Source organism: Eumetopias jubatus, unplaced genomic scaffold (assembly GCF_037043125.1).
Source record: "Eumetopias jubatus isolate StellerSeaLion01/CBP00866 unplaced genomic scaffold, mEumJub1_p1.0 scaffold_12, whole genome shotgun sequence".
In the NCBI taxonomy this organism is placed as follows: Eukaryota; Metazoa; Chordata; class Mammalia; order Carnivora; family Otariidae; genus Eumetopias; species Eumetopias jubatus.
Window position 1 is genome coordinate 87,580,544 of NW_028274818.1, and position 20,313 is coordinate 87,600,856.

The 20,313-nt window shown below is 47.8% G+C and overlaps 1 protein-coding gene across 3 annotated transcripts in view; it reads left to right on the top strand.

Moving 5' to 3' along the window:
• The first annotated feature begins 954 nt into the window (after window positions 1-954).
• PRKCB (protein kinase C beta) overlaps window positions 955-20,313 on the top strand; it is a 316,975-nt gene continuing 297,616 nt past the window's right edge. For 2 of the 3 annotated variants that reach the window (XR_003607171.2, XM_028090399.2), the window contains exons 1-2: window positions 956-1,317; window positions 2,331-2,362. Coding sequence is in view for 2 of the 3 variants with exons in the window: in XM_028090399.2 (XP_027946200.1) it covers window positions 1,145-1,317; window positions 2,331-2,362 (205 nt within the window). In the remaining variant the exon portion in view is untranslated. Of the gene's footprint in view, window positions 1,318-2,330; window positions 2,363-20,313 lie in introns of all 3 variants that reach the window. The other variant, XM_028090400.2, reaches the window with a different exon arrangement.

Sequence of the window (20,313 nt, forward strand, 5' to 3'; positions counted from 1 at the left end):
TACCTTTCCGTCCTTCAGATTCCATCCAACTGAGTGTCCCAGTTGGATGTTAGTGTGTCTTTAGCATCTCTCCAATATTTGTTAATCTCTGTCTTTAACAAATAAAAGAAGGCTTCAGATGCAGATGTTTTGGGCAGGTGGCAGCATCTGGAGAGATTTTAAGATTTTACTACTATGGATATCTTTTGCTATTCAAACTCAGAAACCAGATAGACTTTTTTATTTTCAGATGGTGCACAAATATGACCAGCATTTGTGAAGTTGGGCCCCCCCATCAGCCCCATTTTACAGTTGAGGAAAGTGAGTTTATTGGGGAGGGGATAGACAGAAGGTGGGAAGTTCTCTTCTAAATGGTTGGGCAAGCAAAGCCAAGAATTGTCTTTGTGGTGGAGAGAGATATTTATATATCGATATATAAAATAAGGTTGCTCCTCCCCTACCTCTGCGGTACGTGTGTGCGTATGTGTGTATAAGTGTGTGAAGCCACAGGCCTTTCCGAATGAGTGACAGCGGGAGCCCATCCCTCCAGGAGACGCGTGCAGAATGACCAATGGGATGGATGCGGGGTGGCTGGGTACCAGTCTCTGCAGAGGCCGGGTGGAATCCGTCGTGCCCACCCTTGCCACCCCCCACCCCCGGTTCCTGTCGGTCCTTCCGCTCCGGGTTCCCCCCGGGGCGCATCCAGGGTCCTCACCCCCTTAATGCAACCCCGGGCCCAGGAGCGGGTAGGGGGCGAGGCTCAGGTCTGACGATCGCACGCTGCGGTCCCCGCGCCGCAGCGCTGCAGCTCTGAACACTTCGCTGGGAGGCCGGCAGCCTCGGGGTGCCAATATGTAAAGCAGCTGGCGGCGCTGGGCGGGGCCTGGGCGCGATGCAAATGAAGGAGGCGGAGCCTGCCCGGGGCTCCGCCTCCCTCCCCCGCAGCTGGGGCCAGCGGTGCCAAGCGCAGCTGGACGAGCGGCGGCAGCTGGGCGAGTGACAGCCCCAGCTCCGCGCGCCGCGGCGGCCAGAGCCGGCGCAGGGGAAGCGCCCGCGGCCCCGGGCGGCAGCAGCGGCCGCCTCCTCGCGCGCTTCCCGGGCCCGCAGCCCGCGGTCCCGCGGCCCCGGGGCCGGCACCTTTCGGCTCCCGCTCCCCGCGCGCAAGATGGCTGACCCGGCTGCGGGGCCGCCGCCGAGCGAGGGCGAGGAGAGCACCGTGCGCTTCGCCCGCAAAGGCGCCCTCCGGCAGAAGAACGTGCACGAGGTGAAGAACCACAAATTCACCGCCCGCTTCTTCAAGCAGCCCACCTTCTGCAGCCACTGCACCGACTTCATCTGGTGAGAGCGCGCCGGCGCAGGGCACCTTCCCGGGGCCCCGAGGGCAGCGCCGCGCGGGCCCCCTCTCTGCGCCCCCGAGTGGGGGGACGAGCACCGCCCGGCCCCGCGTCCCCCTGCTCCCCGCTCCGGACGCCCGGGTGCACAGTCCTGCGGCTTCCCCCGCCCCGGCCCCAGACGGCCGGCCGCGGGGCGCCTCCTGCCCGCTCTTCCTCCCAGCAGCCTCGGGAGCGCCCCGGGGCCGCGGCGCGGGCGCCGGTTCTCCACCTGCCGGGAGCATGGGGTGGCTGTGTCCCTCCCCGGGAGGGCAGCGCGTCGGGTGCCCGCTCGCCTGGGGTTCCCCGTCTACCCGCCTCCTTCCGGGCTCGCGGCGCCCGCATCCCCTCCCATGCTTTCCGGGGGCAGCGCTCTGGGTGTCCTCTCTATCTCCCCGCGGCCGTGGGGCATCCTTTCCTCCCCTTCCGTGTCTCCCGCGGTGGAGCCCTGGGTTATCTCTTACTGCGCTTCCCTGCGGGCCAGGATTCCCCTTTGCACTCCTCAGTTTTCCCCTCGCATCACTGCAGAGACTACTCCCCCAGCTCTCACCCCGTCCCCCTAGGCTTGGGGAGCCTTTTCTCTCTTCCCAGTGACCTAGGGAACACCACCGCCGCAGGTATCTCTCATCCTCCCTCTGGATGCGTCTTTATCTCTTCTCTTTCCCCAAAGGTACTCGGGCATCTCTGTGGGCAGATCTCCCGCCTGTCCCCCCCCCACCCCGCGACGGAAACGCTCCTCCCCATCCCGCCACCTGGTGGTCGCAGCCTCCTTTCTTCTGCCTTCTGAGGGGAGGTGGGGGTTACAGCCGACCTCCCAGCTGCCCCTTCCCCCAAAGGCGGAAGACTCTCGGGCACCCGCCTGTGGTTAGGAGGTTGCACCTGGGGTAGAGGGGCCGGGGAAAGGGGGGGGGGTGACGTGGGGGAACTATCTGGTGGCTGGGCCCCTAGGGCTGCCTGACATGCTTCTTTCTGACTTTGCAGGGGTTTCGGGAAGCAAGGATTCCAGTGCCAAGGTAGGCTGTGGGGCTCTGGGAATGCCCTTTGTGGGAAGAGATGGTGAAAAGGACTTTCTAGAAGTGACTGAGTTAGGCAGAGAGTGAAGGAATCACATTTGTCAGAGTGACCTGCCAAGCTGGGAGTGCACCACCACAAAAGGGCCCTTTTAAGGGGTGTGTGTATATGGGGGCAGTGATGCTCCATCCAGGAAAGGTGGGGGGAGCCAGAGGCCCTACCTGCCAAGGAAGGGCATGCACCCTTTCTTCCTTCCCAGCAGCGGGAGTCAAATCCTGTCTCCTGAACCTATCCTGCTTGGCCAATCCTGCTTCTGGAGGAAGTGTCCCTAGGGGCCGTTTTTGGGAGGACACTTCCTCTCCCTAATTCCTTCTCACTTGCCCTTTCTCATCTCACAGAGCAAGGTTCTGCCTCTTCCCTTGCTTCAGAGAAGTCTCCACAGGTGGCTGCTGCGTCTGCATAAGGTGCATCCCCTAGAAAGGGGACTGTGCTTGTCCCCTGGGCCTCCTCCCTCTCTGCAAGAGGTCGTTCCAGATGTGGTGCCTCTCAGACACTGGTTCAAATTGCCTTGTCTAGCTTCTGGCTGCATACAGGAAGGACTCCAAGTGACTGGCCTCCTGGGTCCTTGCACCTGGTTTGAGATCCTTGACCCCAGCCAGGGAGGCCCAACCTAGTGGTGACTTTTAATCATGTGTAAGGCGGCCTTGGCTATCTCTGGTTGCGAATTCGCTCTCCAGGGTCAAATTACCTGTGAACTTGTTTAGCCCTTAGACTGTCAAACATTTTTTGAATTTGATGTCAACGTTTCGAACTGGGAGATTTTATGCAGATACCAGAATTTCCAGCTTTTGGTCCTGGAGATTTGGTCCTACTTTCTTGTTGGAACAATCCTTTGGAGCTATTTTCATAGCCGGGACACGCATTCACCATTTCATCCCAGTCCTTCCCAACTGGGCCTGCTTCACCCATGTCTGGCTCCTATAGGCATTCGAATTTGCAACTTCTGTCCTGGAAAGTTTTTTTTTTCCTCCCCAATTTTTGGCCAGGTGTGGTTGAGTTTGGTGGGAAATGTCTCATTTCTGGGGTGTGTTGTAGGGGCACATTCACTGCTTTTGGGGAGCTGGGTCTGATCAGAAGAAAACATTAAGCGGTCAAGAGTCAGAGATGTGACTTAGCTGGGTCTGTTTTGTTGTAGCATTCCCACCCTCCAGGGAGAAGTCAAGTGATCCGTGGTGAGTGTGGGTGGATGTGTGGCACTGCCATCTTCTGAGACTCGTGGGCTCCTTCCCTCAGCCTCCCTCACCTGAGGTCCAGGGAGGAGCTGGCCCATCTAGTGAACCTTGTAGACCTGCCCAGCCTCTCTTACCAATATGTGGAGCCCCAGTCTCACGCTTCCCAAATCCCTTTATTATGTTTTTTCAGCTTTATATATTCTTATTTTTTATTTTATTATTATTTTAACTGGAGGATTGTTACCATACAGTGTTACATTAGTTTCACGTCTGCCCAAATCCTTTTAAAGTGGCAACAGCTTAGACCCTGTTGCAAACAGATTGTTTCCTAGAACTTTGGCCCCTGAAGCACAAGACCAATCGTGTCTTCGTGCTGGAGTGTGTAGATGATCTTTGAGGTTACCTTTCACTTTCATGAATCAGTTTCTGTCTCTGTCGCTTCCTGGGGTCAGGGGTGAGTTTTGAACTTTTTTTTTTTAAGATTTTATTTATTTATTTGACAGAGAGAAAGACAGGGAGAGAGGGAACACAAATAGGGGGAGTGGGAGAGGGAGAAGCAGGCTTCCCGCTGAGCAGGGAGCCTGATGTGGGGCTCGATCCCAGGACCCTGGGACTATGACCTGAGCCGAAGGGAGATGCTTAACGACTGAGCCACCCAGGTGCCCCGAGTTTTGAACACTTTTGCTGCTGCTATCCCCCCCCTGCTCAGCAGTTACCGTTGCCTGGGGAAGTCACTCTGGAATGTGTAGGTGATGGCAGGAGATCCTGTTTTTCAAAGCCTGGAAAGTGGTAGGCATTTTCTGGTAGAGTGAGAGTACAGCAGAATTAAAGTTTCTAATCAAGTATGGCAACTTTCGAGGTAGAAGGTACTTATTATTTTTTTTTTAAGATTTTTATTTATTTATTGAGAGAGAGAGAGAATGGTAGAGAGAAAGCATGAGAGGGAGGAAGGTCAGAGGGAGAAGCAGACTCCCTGCTCAGCAGGGAGCCCGATGTGGGACTCGATCCTGGGACTCCAGGATCATGACCTGAGCCGAAGGCAGTCGCTTAACCAGCTGAGCCACCCAGGCACCCGGTACTTATTATTTTTTTAACACCTTTTTCTCCTCTCCCTGAGAGGCAGTGTAGGGTAGCAGGCATCTGTACAAGCCATCAGGTAGGTCACTGTGGGTTTGAATCCTGGCTTCGAGACTTCCCAGCCATCTTGTTTAGCTCAGATTCCTTGTCTATAAAATGGGTCCAATGAACAGTACCTACTTTAAAAAGTTGCTGAGTAGGGGCGCCTGGCTGGCTCAGTCATTAAGCTTTCGGCTCAGGTCATGGTCCCAGGGTCCTGGGATCGAGCCCTGCGTCGGGCTCCCTGCTCGGCGGGAAGCCTGCTTCTCCCTCTCCCACTCTCCCTGCTTGTGTTCCCTCTCTTGCTGTCTCTCTGTCAAATAAATAAATAAAATCTTAAGAAAAAAATAAAAATAAGAAGTTGCTGATTAGGGGTGCCTGGGTGGCTCAGTTGGTTAAACGTTTGCCTCTTGGTTTAAGCTCAGGTCATGATCTCAGGGTCATGAGATCGAGCCCCAATGTCAGGCTCCGTGCTGGGTATGGAGCCTGCACCTGCCACGTGCATACATACTCTCTCTCTCTTCCTTGCTCCCTAAAATAAATAAATAAATCTTAAAAAAAAAAGTGCACCTGATTGAAATGGGATCCACATTTTATAGAGAATATGTAAGGTTTTATTCTCTCACCTAAGTCAGTGGTCCAGAGCCCAGGGTCCTATTTCCTTTCAGTGACATTTATCTCATGGTCCAAGAAGGATGCTAGACTATCCAGTCATCATATCTTTATTTCAGCCAGAGGGAAGGAGGAAAGGGTAAAAGAAAGGCAAAGGCCACATGCTCACTGTCACTTATGGAAGTTGCTGAAAGATATTTCTGCCTATACACTATGAGCTAGAACTTAATCACACACCCACACCTTGCTACACAGGGGTGCATGGACATTAATGTTAATTTCAGGTAACCATGTTCCTGGCTACAAGTTAGGGTAGGGGGGTGTTCCATTTCAAAAGTAGAAGGGGAGGGGTGCCTGGGTGGCAAAGTCTGTAGATCGTCAGACTCTTGGTTTCAGCTCAGGTCGTGATCTCACAGTCATGGGATTGTGCCCTGTGTTCGGCTTGTGCTCAGCATGGAGTCTGCTTAAGACTCTCTCCCCTCTCCCTCTGCTCCGCCCCTCTGTGGTCTTGTGCACTCACTCTCAAATAAATCATAAAAAAAAAAAAGGTAGAAAGGGAGTGGGGATATAGTCTGCGCTATCCTTGAGGAGGAGGTACGTAGGATGATCCTAAGGCAGAGAACCCATTGAGCCTCCATGCTCCATTGTGCTCTCATGGAAATTGGAGATGCTGGGATGGGTTGAGGGATGAAAGATGGAAAGTCCATCAACCATGGGAAATCAGGGATTTCTGTGTGCTTAAGAATAGATTTCCTTGCTTTTGTACTGCTAGAGGACAGTGTTCTAGATTGATTGCCACATGATTTCTCCCCTTTTGTTACCACTCTATTTTCTATAAAACCACTCTCTGTGAGTAGTTTAAGAGTGGGGCACCTGGGTGGCTCAGTTGTGTGTCTGCCTTCCGTTCAGGTCATGATCTCAGGGTCCTGGGATAGAGTCCCGCATTCAGCTGCATGCTCAGTGGGGAGTCTGCTTCTCCCTTTGTCTCCCTCCACCCCTGCTTGTGCTCTCTCTCTCGCTCTCAAATAAATAAAATCTGGAAAAAAAAAAGAATGTCTCTGATGATAGGCACCAGGGCTGAGCGTCCCTATTATGAAATTGACTAAATTTTGGAGAAGTGGGACCCCTCAGAGAAGCAAGGCAGTCTTTTCTCTATGGCATTCTTTAGAGGACCCTAGAACCTTCGTTTGTGTGTTAATTGTAATGAAGATAAGCCTTTGGGTGGAATTAGACTCTTACCCCAAGAAGCTTTTGCAGTTTGGCAGAGAGAAGAACTTTTTCTTTTAAAGGAAGTCACTTTAGTAGGAACAGGGAGACAATAAAATCTAGAGATTCAGAATTCATAGCATGGGTCAGGGTCAGATAGAACTGTGTTTGAATCTCTGTTCTGCTCCCTACTTGCTCTGTAAGCTCAGGTAAGTCATCTACCTGTAGTGGCCTCAGTTTCCTGATCTGTAAAATGGGTACAAATAATACCTGCCTACCTCATAGTGTTATGGTGAGTACCAAAGTGCAAGAGAAATATCCACAGTAAGTATCCGTGACTCTAAGTGAGATGATCATTATTACTTGATTCGCGGTAGGAAACTGTGTCAAAGTGGGACAGAGTTCATTCTGGAAGTCATTGAATGACTAGGCTGCTTTCGTGTATTTAGGTAGGTTTTCCTCTCAGGTTTGTTTCTTCATAGACTTTGGATAACACCAATGTGTGCACTGCTCAGCGTCTGCGCCCAGCCAGCCAGGCTTATTCAGATTGTCTTTTCTCACCCTTTCCTCGTGAGAAAGATCTCAACTTCTCAGGGACTCTCTAGAAAAACCCCAGCACACTAGTTTTCTGACTATGAAGACCTAGCAGGGATGATTATAATGAGTAAACCAGTTCTTACCTTTCCTGTATAGATCACAAAACACGTTTTTTAACCTTTTAATAGAAGTTATCCTTTAGTAACCCCAAAATATTGGGGCACCTGGGTGGCTCAGTCGGTTGGGCATCTGCCCTTCCTCTCAGGTTGTGATCCTGGAGTCCCAGGATCAAGCCCCGTGTTGGACTCCCTGCTTAGCGGAGAGTTTGCTTCTCCCTCTGCCTCTGCTGCTCCCACCTCTGCTCATGCTCTCTCTCTCACTCACTCTCTCAAATAAATAAATAAAATCTTAAAAAACAACAACAAAAAATTCATCCCCAAAATGTTGCATGAATTCAACCATTTCTGTTTTCATCAACATCAACTCTATGGAATACAAGTTTATTTTAGTCTGTAGTCAACACATATAGATTAAAATATGCTCTTTTTAAACACAACAATCAGGGGCACCTGGGTGGCTCAGTTGGTTAAGCGTCCAACTCTTGATCTCAACTCAGGTCATGATCTCAGGGTTGGAAGATCAAGCCCCGCATTGGGCTCTGTACGGGGCATGGAGCCTGCTTAAGATTCTCTCCTTCTCCCTCTGCTCTCCCCCCCGCCCCGCCTCTCTAAAAATAAAATAAAATAGAAGAGAATAAAATAAAAACAACAATCAAAGCTGAATCAAAGGTTAATTTTATTTTTGGCACAGTTTCCCCTGGCAACTTACAATATGATATCCTATATTTCAGGTTGAACTTTCTCAGTAAAATCATAAAGAGGGCTTTTTTTTTTTTTTTTGGTACAATCACTAAGTCAGGCTGCAAGCTCCTGGAGCTTGCTTCTATGATTCCATTTCCCTCCCTTCCCAGAAGCAGATCCCAGAGGCCTGTGAGTCAAACTCCCCTCACCTCTTAGCTTTTTCTGAATGTGTCCTGAGGGTTCTATGTGGATAAAAAGGCAGAGGCTTTTTGACTTTGTATTTGATGGTTTGACTTTTTTATTTTTTCCACCTGAAGTGGGATTTCAGACCCAAAGTCCCCAATGAAATAAAAATCTTTAGGTGAGTTAATGCCGGGTCTTAAAAAGGAGGGCTGATGTGTTGGAGAGGCAACAGTAAATTCATCTTGAGCTGTAGAGCACTTAGGGCAAGCTGGAAGCTTTGTCACTGGGCAACAGAAGGCCTTTGTAAGTAAATATGGAAAATACGACTTTTGGAAATGTAGTTGATAGGATACATTCTTAGAAACCAATTTTTAAAAATGTGGTATTTCTGAATACTAGCGATATGGCCAGTGTATTGTCCAGAACCATATACAGCATGTTTATGGTGTATTTGGGTCAAGAAAGGAAAAGATAACAGAGAAAGTAATTGGGTAGAGGATGAACCAAAGGTTTGAAAGTAATTTATACGTATTCTTGTTATTGGAGCCCCTAACTATTATTTCGTTCTTTTTCCTTTTTTTTTTAAAGATTTATTTATTTATTTATTTGAGAGAGAGAGAATGAGAGATAGAGAGCATGAGAGGGAAGAGGGTCAGAGGGAGAAGCAGACTCCCTGCTGAGCAGGGAGCCCGATATTTCGTTCTTTTTCTGCCTAGCTTTCTGTTTCTGCCTCTGTGCATGCTCACACACATGTGTGTAAATACACTTATAGGTAAATACATCAGTAGGTCACAGTTTTGAGAATATTCATCTCCTTTTGATGCTTTTCAGCTATAAGGAGCTAAATTACCAGGTACAATTGAAAATCCATGCTCTGGTCTTTTGATTTTGCAGTCCAATGAATTTTTGGGTGGGTAGAGGGATCAGCTGAAAAGTTCATCATCTCTGGCTGATGCATTCAAAAACTTGGTCTCTTATCGTTTTTGACATTTGATCTAATATCATAGATTCTTTTTTTTTTAAAGATTTTATTTATTTATTTTTGTGAAAGAGAGAGGGCACGAGGGGGGGGGGCGGCGCAGAGGGAGAAGCAGACTCCCCGCTGAGCAGGGAGTCCGATGCGGGACTCAATCCCAGAACCCTGGGATCATGACCTGAGCTGAAGGCAGATGCTTAACCAACTGAGCCACCCAGGCACCCTAATATCATAGATTCTTTGACTTGACTCATCCTATCTCTCTGTTGGAATTGTGTAATGTTATATAGATAGATTATTGGCCTTTTTATAGAGTATCCAAAATCTGCTGTGTTTGCATATGGCATTTGGAGGTGTGATGGGTACCTGAAAATCTAGTAGGAAATTTATATACTTGCTACATGCCTTTAGCCATCCATCCATCATTCCATATATCCATCCATCCTTCCAAAAAGTATTTGCTCATTGAGTTCTGTGTGTCAGAAATTATTTTCAATGGCGGGACTACAATGGGTGAATGGGATTGAGAAGATCCTAATGTCATGGAGCTTCCAGTGTAATGAGGAGAAAAGATACTCTACGAATTGTTGCCCCAATATTTAAGTTTACTTCTGTGAAGTGCTTTGCAGGAAATGTGCAGGGTGCTATGAGAATTTATAGGGGGATGTTAGCTTATGCAATGGTTGGGGTGGAGTTAGGCAATTCTTTGGTCTTGAGAATTAAAAACTGAAAACAAAAGGCAAAATAACTTCCCATCCTCTGAAGTAATTCGAGAAAGTCTGAGTTGCCAGGGAGCCAGAGCTGAAAACTCATCGTGAAGCTGCTCACATCCTGGATAAAGATACATAGAAGTCTTATCTCTGTGATATTCTGTAGAGAGGATGAATCTTGTGCCACGGTCCAGAGTAAGATGAAGATTTGGTAGAATTAGATAGTTACTTTAAGATGGCTTTGCTCTCAGTTCGACAGAGAATTGCATCTCTTAGCTAATAACTCAGAGAATGAGCCGGCTTTCTTTTTTGTGTGGGGGCTGCATTTTGATTTGAGGTGGCTTTTTTGTAGCAGAAAAATCAGACCATTTCAGAGGATGGAGGAGCCTGTCTGAGCTGATGGGTTGAGAATAAATAAAAAGACAGAGCAAAGCCTGTCAGTGAGAGGCCTCTGAGCCGAAAGTCAGTTTTTAGGGGCACAGGGTTATTCACATTTCCTCCCAGATACCTTCCTCACCCTCGGTCCAGGGCTGATGTTCTACTACTGTTCCTTTCTTTGGCTTAGGCAGTGTTTTCTCTCATTTGGGAGATAATTTGTAAGTAGTTTCACAGTAAGCCCTATTGAATCACATACAGAGAACAACCCTCTGTCATTTCTCTTCCGTCTTTCTGATTTCATCAAGGAGAAAGTCTCGGTTTTGTGCTAACTTGTCTTTAATGCCTCTCTAACACAAATTCTGGCACTTAGTAAATGTTCTTTGCTTCTTATTATGAAAGAACTACAGGAAATTATGAGAACATAAGGACATGTTAGTTTCTACTTGTAAACCATCTCCTCTTCCTATTCTCCCTCTGGTCCTCATTTTGTACTGGCTATTCCTTCCTGTGAATAGAGAAGGAGAGTTCGTTGTCTTTCCTGGAAATGGTTGGTGTTGGAAGAAAGCTTGGTGGAGCAGAGAATTGAAAGACACCGTGATTGCAGGATCCAGCTGGGTTGGGAAGAGACGGGAGCTTTTGTTCAGGAGTGTCGGTCTTTTAATATTACTACTATTATTGTTGGCTGATACCTTTTCATTGTCCTTTGTCTTGCTTGTCTCTGTCTCCTAGATGTCTTCTTTTCCCTAAGCCCACACACAGAACGTTGCCCTACTGAGTCAGAAGGGGAACTCAGACCTGGACTAGGAGGGTTCAGATGCCCTCCTGTTGAGTCTTGGCATTTGCTAAGTAGATGGAGATTAACTTAGCTCAACAATAACCACATTCCTGGCTGGGGTTGGGGGAGAATTCTAGACTCTTTCTTCTTTTATCTTGCCACTGCCCAGTGATCAGACTTTGGGTTTCTAGATTGGCAGTATAAATTGAATTGAGAGTGCACGCTCAAAAATTCGGCTTGATTTCAAATCCTGCTGTCTCCATGACTCTATGACCTTGGGCTGGTGAAACATGATCCTGCTTGATCCAACCATCTATCTATCCATCCATGTACCCACTGACCCACCAATCCATTCATCTATCCACTTAGCCATTTTTCTATCCATTATTCATCCATCCATCCATTCATTCACCCAACCATCCACCCATTCCCCTATCCATCTAGCCATCTGTCCATCTGTCCATTCATTCAACAAATATTGAGTGCCTCCCAGGTGTCAGGTACTGTTTTAGGCGCTGGAACTAGAGCAGTGAACCAGAGTGCCTGCCCTCATGGAATTTCCATTCTAGTGGAAGGAGAGCAGCAATTAACAAATACCTTAGAAGAAATACAATGTATAAGTCAGGTTGCAATATGGGCTTTGAAGAGAAATAAGACATTAGCCTTGCCTTTGAAGATCTTTCTGGTCTTTTGGGGGAGACCAGCACATGGCCAGTGAGTTCCCGCACATCAATGAGATGTGGGATGGCATCCTTACTCCTGGGAGGGGTGGAGAAGCTTCTACAGAGGAGGTGACATTTGGGAACAATCTTCGAGCAGGAGTAGGAGTTCGCAGATTGACAAGAGGCTGGGAGCTGGGGAGGGTGTTTCAGGCAGAGGACAGCTCACGTTGAGACATGGAGAGAGGACATACAGGGAACAGGAAGGAGGATGTACGAGGGGGTTGGCGGCGGTGCTTGAAGCTAAACTTCATCTAGGAGGGCTTGGACCTTGTGAAGGCAGGACAGTGACTAGGAAGTGCTTGTTGTCATTGTTTTAAGGGCGGGATGTGTGAGGGTGAGTGAAGTGTCCAAATATTCGAAAAAGAGGAGCGTGAAGTACATTTGAGATGGTGATTGCCGTGACTCAGATCCTGGAATCCCAGGCTTGTGGGGTTGGAGGGCAGGTGGGAGAAACTGAAATGACCATTTAGAAGCAGTGGGGGGTGTCACCCGAGCACGTAGGGGCCACTGCTATTTTTCACCTCGTACAAGAGGCATTTGGATTTTCATGTCAGTCATATTGTTGATTGTTCTATTTTGGGAGGTGGTTACTGGGTGATTTTTACTGTTCTAACAATAGGGATATCTCTTCCCTGCATCCTAAGGCAGAGAGGGCCATGGAAATGATTTTTCCTCTGAAAGGAATCCTCCCACTTCCTCTGTCTGTCTCTGCTGCTGTCACTTATCCAGCACGTGTTAACTGAGCACATGCTCCCCGGGGTGGCAAAGAGTTTGTGCTTCGGAGACAGAAAGGCATCGGTTCAAATCTTGGCTTATTGTTATGGAGCCTTGAGCATAGGACTTAAACTCTGAGCTTTTGTTTCTTTAGAGGTAAAAGGAAGTAATCGTATCTCGTTTAGAGGGCACATGTCAAGTGTTTCCTTAGCGCCTTGCCTGACATGCAGTGAGTCCTTGATGAATAACAGCTCTCCATTATTCCTCCGGCTGGGCGCCGGCTTGTCCTGACCGATTTTATAGTCCCTTTGGGGAGGCAAGGGCAGCGCTCCTGCAACAAGGACTTGCTGCAAGAATGAATGTGTTCACACATGGTGGGCAACTGCATTAGGTGCAACTTAACAATGTGTCTGAGCCAGAAACTCTTAGCTGGGGTCAGAGCTGTGATAGGAACATGGGTGAGCAACAGTGTTTTCTGTGCAACAGTTTCCTGGCTTTTGATGCTTTCATTTGTGGGAAACCTCCAAAGCTGAATCGAGATCTGTGATTGTCCCATCTGCTGTCTTCATTTTGAAAATGTGTTGATGGCATTTCAACTTTAAATAGATTTCTGACCATTTCACATTTTCAATTTTGAGTTCCCTTCATCCTCCAGATGGAATGTTTACGTGCTCTTTTGGGTTGCAGAAGAAGCTGCCAAATAATGTGGGTGAAGGTGGAGGGTGAAGTCTCCAGGACTGTCTCTTGTCTTGTGATGGTGGGGCTGGTGATTTTTATGAGATAGCCCTATTCTGAAGATGTTCCTTCCCTCCCTAAAGGTGGGGGTTATTATTTAGAATTTTGGCAATGGTGCAAATGAGAATTTTGATTGTTATCTGGACTTTTTTTTTTAATGTGTGTGGCAAAATTTATGGTTGGGAGTATTGATAATTCTATCTGGGCCAAACAGTGCACTTAGGGAAGTAAGATTGGCATATAGAGTGGGGAGGGACTTCTTTGTACTTCAGTTAGATATTATCTTTTGATGGTTGGCTTTTCTGTTCTTCCCAGGATTAAGTCCAGAATCTTTTTTTTTTTTTAAGATTTATTTACTTATTTTTGAGAGAGAGAGAATGTGCAAGTGGGCAGAGGGAGAGGGAGAGAATCTTAAGCAGACTCCATGCTGAGCATGGAGTCCCAATGAGGGACCCTATCCCACGACCCTGAGATCATGACCTGAGCCAAAATCAAGAATTGGATGCTCAACTGACTGAGCAACCCAGGTGCCCCAAGTCCAGAATATTTTTTTAAATTTTTTATTGTTATGTTAATCACCATACATTACATCGTTAGTTTTTGATGTAGTGTTCCATGATTCATTGTTTGTGCATAACACCCAGTGCTCCACGCAGAACGTGCCCTCTTTAATACCCATCACCAGGCTAACCCATCCCCCCGACCCCCTCCCCTCTAGAACCCTCAGTTTGTTTTTCAGAGTCCGTCGTCTCTCATGGTTCATCTCCCCCTCCGACTTACTCCCCTTCATTCTTCCCCTCCTGCTACCTTCTTATTCTTTTTTTTTTTTTGTTAACATATATTGCATTATTTGTTTCAGAAGTACAGGTCTGTGATTCAACAGTCTTGCACAATTCACAGCGCTCACCGTAGCACATACCCTCCCCAGTGTCTATCACCCAGCCACCCCCTCCCTCCCACCACCCCCACTGCAGCAACCCTGTTTGTTTCCCGAGATTAAGAATTCCTCATATCAGTGAGGTCATAGGATACATGGCTTTCTCTGCTTCCAAGTCCAGAATATTTTAACACGAGTTACAAGTCTTTGTCTGCCCTGGGTCCTCGTGAACCTGGCTGGTACCTCCCTTTAACTCACTTTCACTTTCTAGCTGAAGACCCAGTTGGCCTTCCTCAATCACGATATACTCTTGCCCACCCCACGGCATTTGCACATGCTCTGTCTTCGGCTTCAAATGCTCTTCCCCTTCTTCTTCCCCAGCTTGCCTCCTATTTCTCCTTCAGAACTTAGCTCAGTGTCACTTTTTCAGAGAAACATTCCCTGATTTTCCAGATCAGGTTCCCCATTGTACAGAATCCCTTGTCAGTTTTACATTTTATACTTATCAGTTTGAGTGTTTAGTCTTTGCCACCAGAGTGTCAGTTTCATCAGATTAGGGGCCACATCTGTCTCATATCCTGTTGTTTCTGAGGTACCCAGCTCCAAATCTGGCTTGTAGGATGTGCTCAATAAATACCTATCAAATGAATGACTAGGTGAGAAGTGACTCTAGAGAGCAAGTCATTTGATTTGCGTTTTGATGCTAGTTTTCTATGGCTTAATCTATGATTTTTTTTTTAAAGATTTATTTATTTGAGAGAGAGAGTACATGAGAGGGGAGAGGGTCAGAGGGAGAAGCAGGCTCCTCGCCGAGCAGGGAGCCCGATGTGGGACTCGATCCCAGGACTCCAGGATCATGACCTGAGCCGAAGGCAGTCGCTTAACCAACTGAGCCACCCAGGCGCCCAATCTATGATTTTTATAAAGAGTGTATCACTTTCTAGTTTACAGGCTGTGATCATTTTTGTTTGAACTGGCCCCTCCCCAAATTGCCCTCATTAGAGACTGTTGGGAAGTGATTTTTCAGAAGTATGTGAATGCTACAGTCCTGATTTGGGGCACAGCCCCATGCTTTGTCCACGTTTCTCTGTGAAGATAAACAGTCCCTCCACTTGACTCCCTGCCTTTGTTCGTCATGGACCCTGGTAGACTGGAGTGAAAAGAATGTCCTTGCACATAATATATGCTGGAAGCCACCTCAGTTGCATATCAGCAGAATGGTGGATACACAATGGAATACCACACAGCAACAAACAAGAACAACGCACAGATACATATAACATAGATGACTCTCCCAAACATAATGTGAACTAAAAAAGCCAGACACAATACCTTCTGTATGATTCCATTCACTGGATGTTCAGGAGCAGGTGAAACTAATTATAGGGGTTAGGATGGTGATTATCCTGGGGGTAACTGGTGGGGACTGAGAAGCTTCTGGGATGGTGGCAATGTTCCGTTTCTTGATCTGGGTGCTGGTTACTTGGATGTGTTCAGATTGTGACATTTCATTGAACTGTATACTTATGCCCACTTTTCTGTTACTATATTTTATTATTTTTAAAAGATTTTATTTATTTGAGAGAGAGAGAGATAGCAAAAAAGATCACGAGTGGGGGGGCAGGGAGAGAGAAGCAAGCTCCCTGCTGAGCAGGGAGCCCCACTCGGGGCTCGATCCCAGGATCCTGGGATCACGACCTGAGCCGAAGGCAGATGCTTAACCGACTGAGCCACCCAGGTGCCCCTACTATACTTTAATAGAACATTTAAAAAGCAAGTGTAAGTCACTGAGGCTGAACCTCAAAAATGTCAGTTGGGACTTTTTCAGTTTTACGCACAGAAGTGAAATCCGTATGGGAGACAAGCACCTTCTGGAGTCACCCATTGAGGGATGGTGCCGTTTGCCTTCTTGGGGGGGACATCTGCTTCTTATTTCAATGTTGCCCATCAGTTGCAAACTGTAGAACAAGGAAGCCAGGGGACTCTGACAAATTTCCCGTCAAATAAATTAGTTCTGTTAATGCCCAGAAAACTTGAGCTCATAAACTGTTCGTAGGGCTTGCATTTAAAAACGTCTGTCCTAGCTAAGGTATTAGTAAGAATCTGTTAAAGCTGCTGTAACAGATAAGCCTTAAAGTCTCTGTGCTTGACAGAAAGGGATTTCTTTCTGTCTCACACCCCAGACCAGTACAGGTGATTCTAGTCAGGCAGTTTTGCACACAGTCATTCAGGACTCCAGCTTTCTCTCTGTTAGCCCTGTGGATGGGGAGAGAACATGAGAAAGCATGCTCATTTCATTACCACCCTAGCCTGGAAGGGACGTATGTCACTTCTGCTCAGTTTCTGTTGGCCAGGGCCATGGCAACTGCAAGGGGCCCTGGGACATGTCAGGTAGCTCTGTCTGGTAGGAAAACATGTTGGTGAACACAGCCCGTCCTGCTTTGGTCCCCAAAGCCATGATTTCCTCTCCCTTTTGGATAATGTATCCAATTTGATCTCTTGCTTGACTTCAGGAAAACAGATGTGACTTCAGTAAGACAGATGTGAAACTCTAGACCTCTTTACCTTATCAAACATATGAGGATGTGTTTTGGGGAGAGCATGGTCCGTTTTGTTATGAAGAGGGAAATGAAGAAGCGCTCCTTTTGTTTTTAGGTATTAGAACAGTCTCGTTCTTGTCAGAAGTTCTAGTTTTCCAGCCAGTCAGAATTCTTGGCTCTCCTGGTTGCCAGTGGACATCACAAATACTCCTATTTGAGTCAGGAGTAGGATCACCCAGTTCTTTTTATTTATTTATTTATTTAAGATTATTTATTTGTTTATTTGAGAGAGAGAGAGAGAGCACACAAGCAGGGGCAGAGGCAGAGGAAGAAGCAGATTCTCTGCTGAGCAGGGAGCCCAATGCGGGGCTCGATCCCAGGACCCCAGGATCATGACCTGAGCTGAAGGCAGACGCTTAACCGACTGAGCCACCCCGGTGCCCTACCCAGTTCTTTTCTTTTGCTTATTTGTTCATCTCTCCTATGGAAGAATTGTTTGGTGGTTCTGCTTTCAGCTATTTGGACACCTAAAAAACCATTACCTGTCGTGTGTGACAAACCACCCGAAACCTTAGTGTCTTAAAAGAACTACCATTTTATTTAGCTCTTCTTTCTGTGGCTCAGTAATTTGGGCTGGACTCAGCTGGGTGGTCCTTCTGGTCTGGGCAGGGGTTGGCTGTTCTTGGCTGGGCTCACACATCTGGGGCCACAGCTTAGATGCTTTGGACACCAGGGCCTTTCTCAGGGTGGGGGCCTCTCATCTTCTAGTGGCCTAGCCTGCGCTTGGTTGCATGGAGGTGACGTCATTCCCAGTGCCCAAAGCAGGGGCTGCAGGGCCTCTTGAAGCCTTGGCCTGGAGCTTGGAGCTTGTCACAGTGTCACTTGTGACATATTCTGCCAGTGAAAGCAATCCACAAGCCCATCCCAGAAATAGAGGGGGAAATAAGCTCCTCTTGATAGGAGAAGCTGCAAAGTATGGGCAGCATTTTGGGGAACCTACCAGACCAATTTCAATGCGGCCCTCGTGACTGCTTAGCCCTATAAAATGCCCCCTGGTACAGTGTGTGTTGGCTCAGCTGTCCTTGTGTCTTGGCAGGTCCCAAGTGAGCGCTCACTGCTTATACCTAATAAGAAGACCTACCTCATGAGGAAGTGGCAGGGTGACATGAGATGCTCTTGTGAAAGGGCACAGCTCAGGGCTTAGTGCATGTGAAATACTGAATACTACCACCATCACTCCTGAATACTTACTACCGCCATCACTACCATCACTACCACCATTACTACTGAGTACCACCACCATCACTACCACCGTTACTACCACCATCACTACCATCACTACCACCATTACTACTGAGTACCACCACCATCACTACCACCGTTACTACCACCATCACTACCATTACTACCACCATTACTACTGAGTACCACCACCATCACTACCACCGTTACTACCACCATCACTACCATCGCTACCACCATTACTACTGAGTACCACCACCATCACTACCACCGTTACTACCACCATCACTACCATCGCTACCACCATTACTACTGAGTACCACCACCATCACTACCACCGTTACTACCACCATCACTACCACCATCACTCCTGAATACTACCACCATCACTCCTGAATACTACCACCATCACTCCTGAATACTACCACCATCACTCCTGAATACTACCACCATCACTACCATCACTACCACCATTACTACTGCCATTACTACCATTTCTACCAGCCATATCCTGTTGTGTACCTGGCACTGCACTAAGAGCTTGAGATTCAGAACATGACGTCCCTGCCCATGAGGACAGGGGGAGATCCTCAAAGAGACAGACATGAGAATGAATTTGCACGATCCAGGATGGTGAGTGTGATTATAGAGCTGTGGTGGAGCGGGATGAGGCCAAGGGCATGAGGTCAGACATCAGCTCCTCCACTGAGCACATGTGGGGCCCTGGGCACCTTTCTTAGGCTCTTTAATCTTTGGTTTCTCATCTGTGGGATGAAGGTGAGGATACAGAGCCTACCTCCCAGGGCACCATGTGGACTGAATGAGACATGGTGTGCAAAGACGTGGGATTGCTCATTAAATGTTAATTCTGGGGGGAAAAAAAGTCTCAAAAATACCCTTGGCAAATGTCCTGAAGTCATCATTCTCACTTAGTTCTCCTCCTGTGACTTTGCTTTGTCTTAAGATGAAGATCTGCACACACGTGGCTTATGGGCGGAGTAGGTCTGGAGCATGAACGCATGAGGGATTGAGGGAAGCAGGGAAAGGGGCTGGTTGCACTGTGGTGCAGTAGTTGTAATAGAGGACAAAGCCAGTCCTATGGCTGGAGCTGGGATGGCCCTTCAGAACTGGGACAGTGGGGTTCCTCACCAAGTGGACATTGGCGGTGGGCTGCTCTTGGGAAGGTGGCATGACCTTGGGCAAGGCAGCTTTCTTCTACAAGCAGGGACTCCCAGGGAGGTGCAGGTGTGAGCATTAGCCTTCAACACTCCCAGCAGCTGGGGGAGTGAGTGTCTTGGCCCTAGAGGTAGGAGGAGGGCCTAGGGGATGCACTATGGCATCCCCTGCATGCTTCCAGATCTCTCTTAGAGGTTCGTTCCAGTCTGTACCTTCTTGATCATTAGTAAGCCTATGGGGTTTCACTGGTGCTTTCACAAACTGATTTAGTTGCTGTCTAGATTCATAGATTCATCTTGCCAACATTTGGAGCATTATTTACAGAGGTAGGCCTAGGGACATGGGAATGTCTTGCCCACAGTCACCCAGCTACCAGGAAGGAGATCTGACATTCACCTAGCTGACCTCCCTCCCTCTATACCATATCCTCCTGAGCCACAGGAGGTGCCACCCTGTTTCCTAAGCCTGGACTGTGACTTCAATGCTCTATTGCCCTTAACCCTTCTACCTTTTTGCCGCTCCACTCTGGGATGAGTTTTCTTGAATTCCTCTAAGTGTATTTTTTTAACTGGATCATCACTCATTAAGGGTCATGAAATCAATTTCATAGGTCATGAACACCATGAAAAAAATAGAATGAAAACTGTCAGAATGGAGAACACTCAGGCAGCCTGAATATTGTTGCATGAAACTTTTATTTCATGTATACATACATAGAGGCATGTGTGAACCGGGTCAGACGTGAAGTGTTTCTCACTGCGGGTAACAGTGCGGTTTGAAAATCGCTGTGAAAAGCATAGAGCAGGGGCACCGGAGGCTCATTGGCCCCTGGACTGCTGAGGCTTTATTTATTTCTAGAGATGATAGAAATGCATTGTTTTGAATTCTTTATAATGAGAGGTTTTATTTTCACCCTGTCACAATATCCCAAGATGATTTTGATTATTACCTTTGAGCTTGCACGTATCACTGATGAAATGGTATCTAAGTGTAGGGTATGCGGTTTTTAAAATGAAATTGTTGATTTTGGTGGAACTGCCCAGCCTGGCCTGTCACTTGGGTGAAGTGTCTGAGTACCGAGTCAAGTGCTGGCACAGAGCTGCAGAGAGAAGGACCTGGCCATCCTGGGGGATCCTGTGGGTTGAGAAAGAAGTGTTTTACGAGCAGCATCAGCACAGAGGGAGGGAGGAGGGGGTGTCTAAGGGCTGCACAGAGCCAACTGGAGGTATGGAAACAGCATGCTGGTGTGGAGGTGGGTCGCATCCCCATGGTGGCTCCGTGCTGAGAGCAGCCTCCAGCTGGGACTTCCAAGGGCCCAGGCTCAGTATGTGTTATAATCTGGTGTCCCTGATAGGTGGGGGCCCAAATGACAGCTGACCTCTTTGTTTTTCCCTTTTGGCCTTCTCTGATTTGGGGCCTATG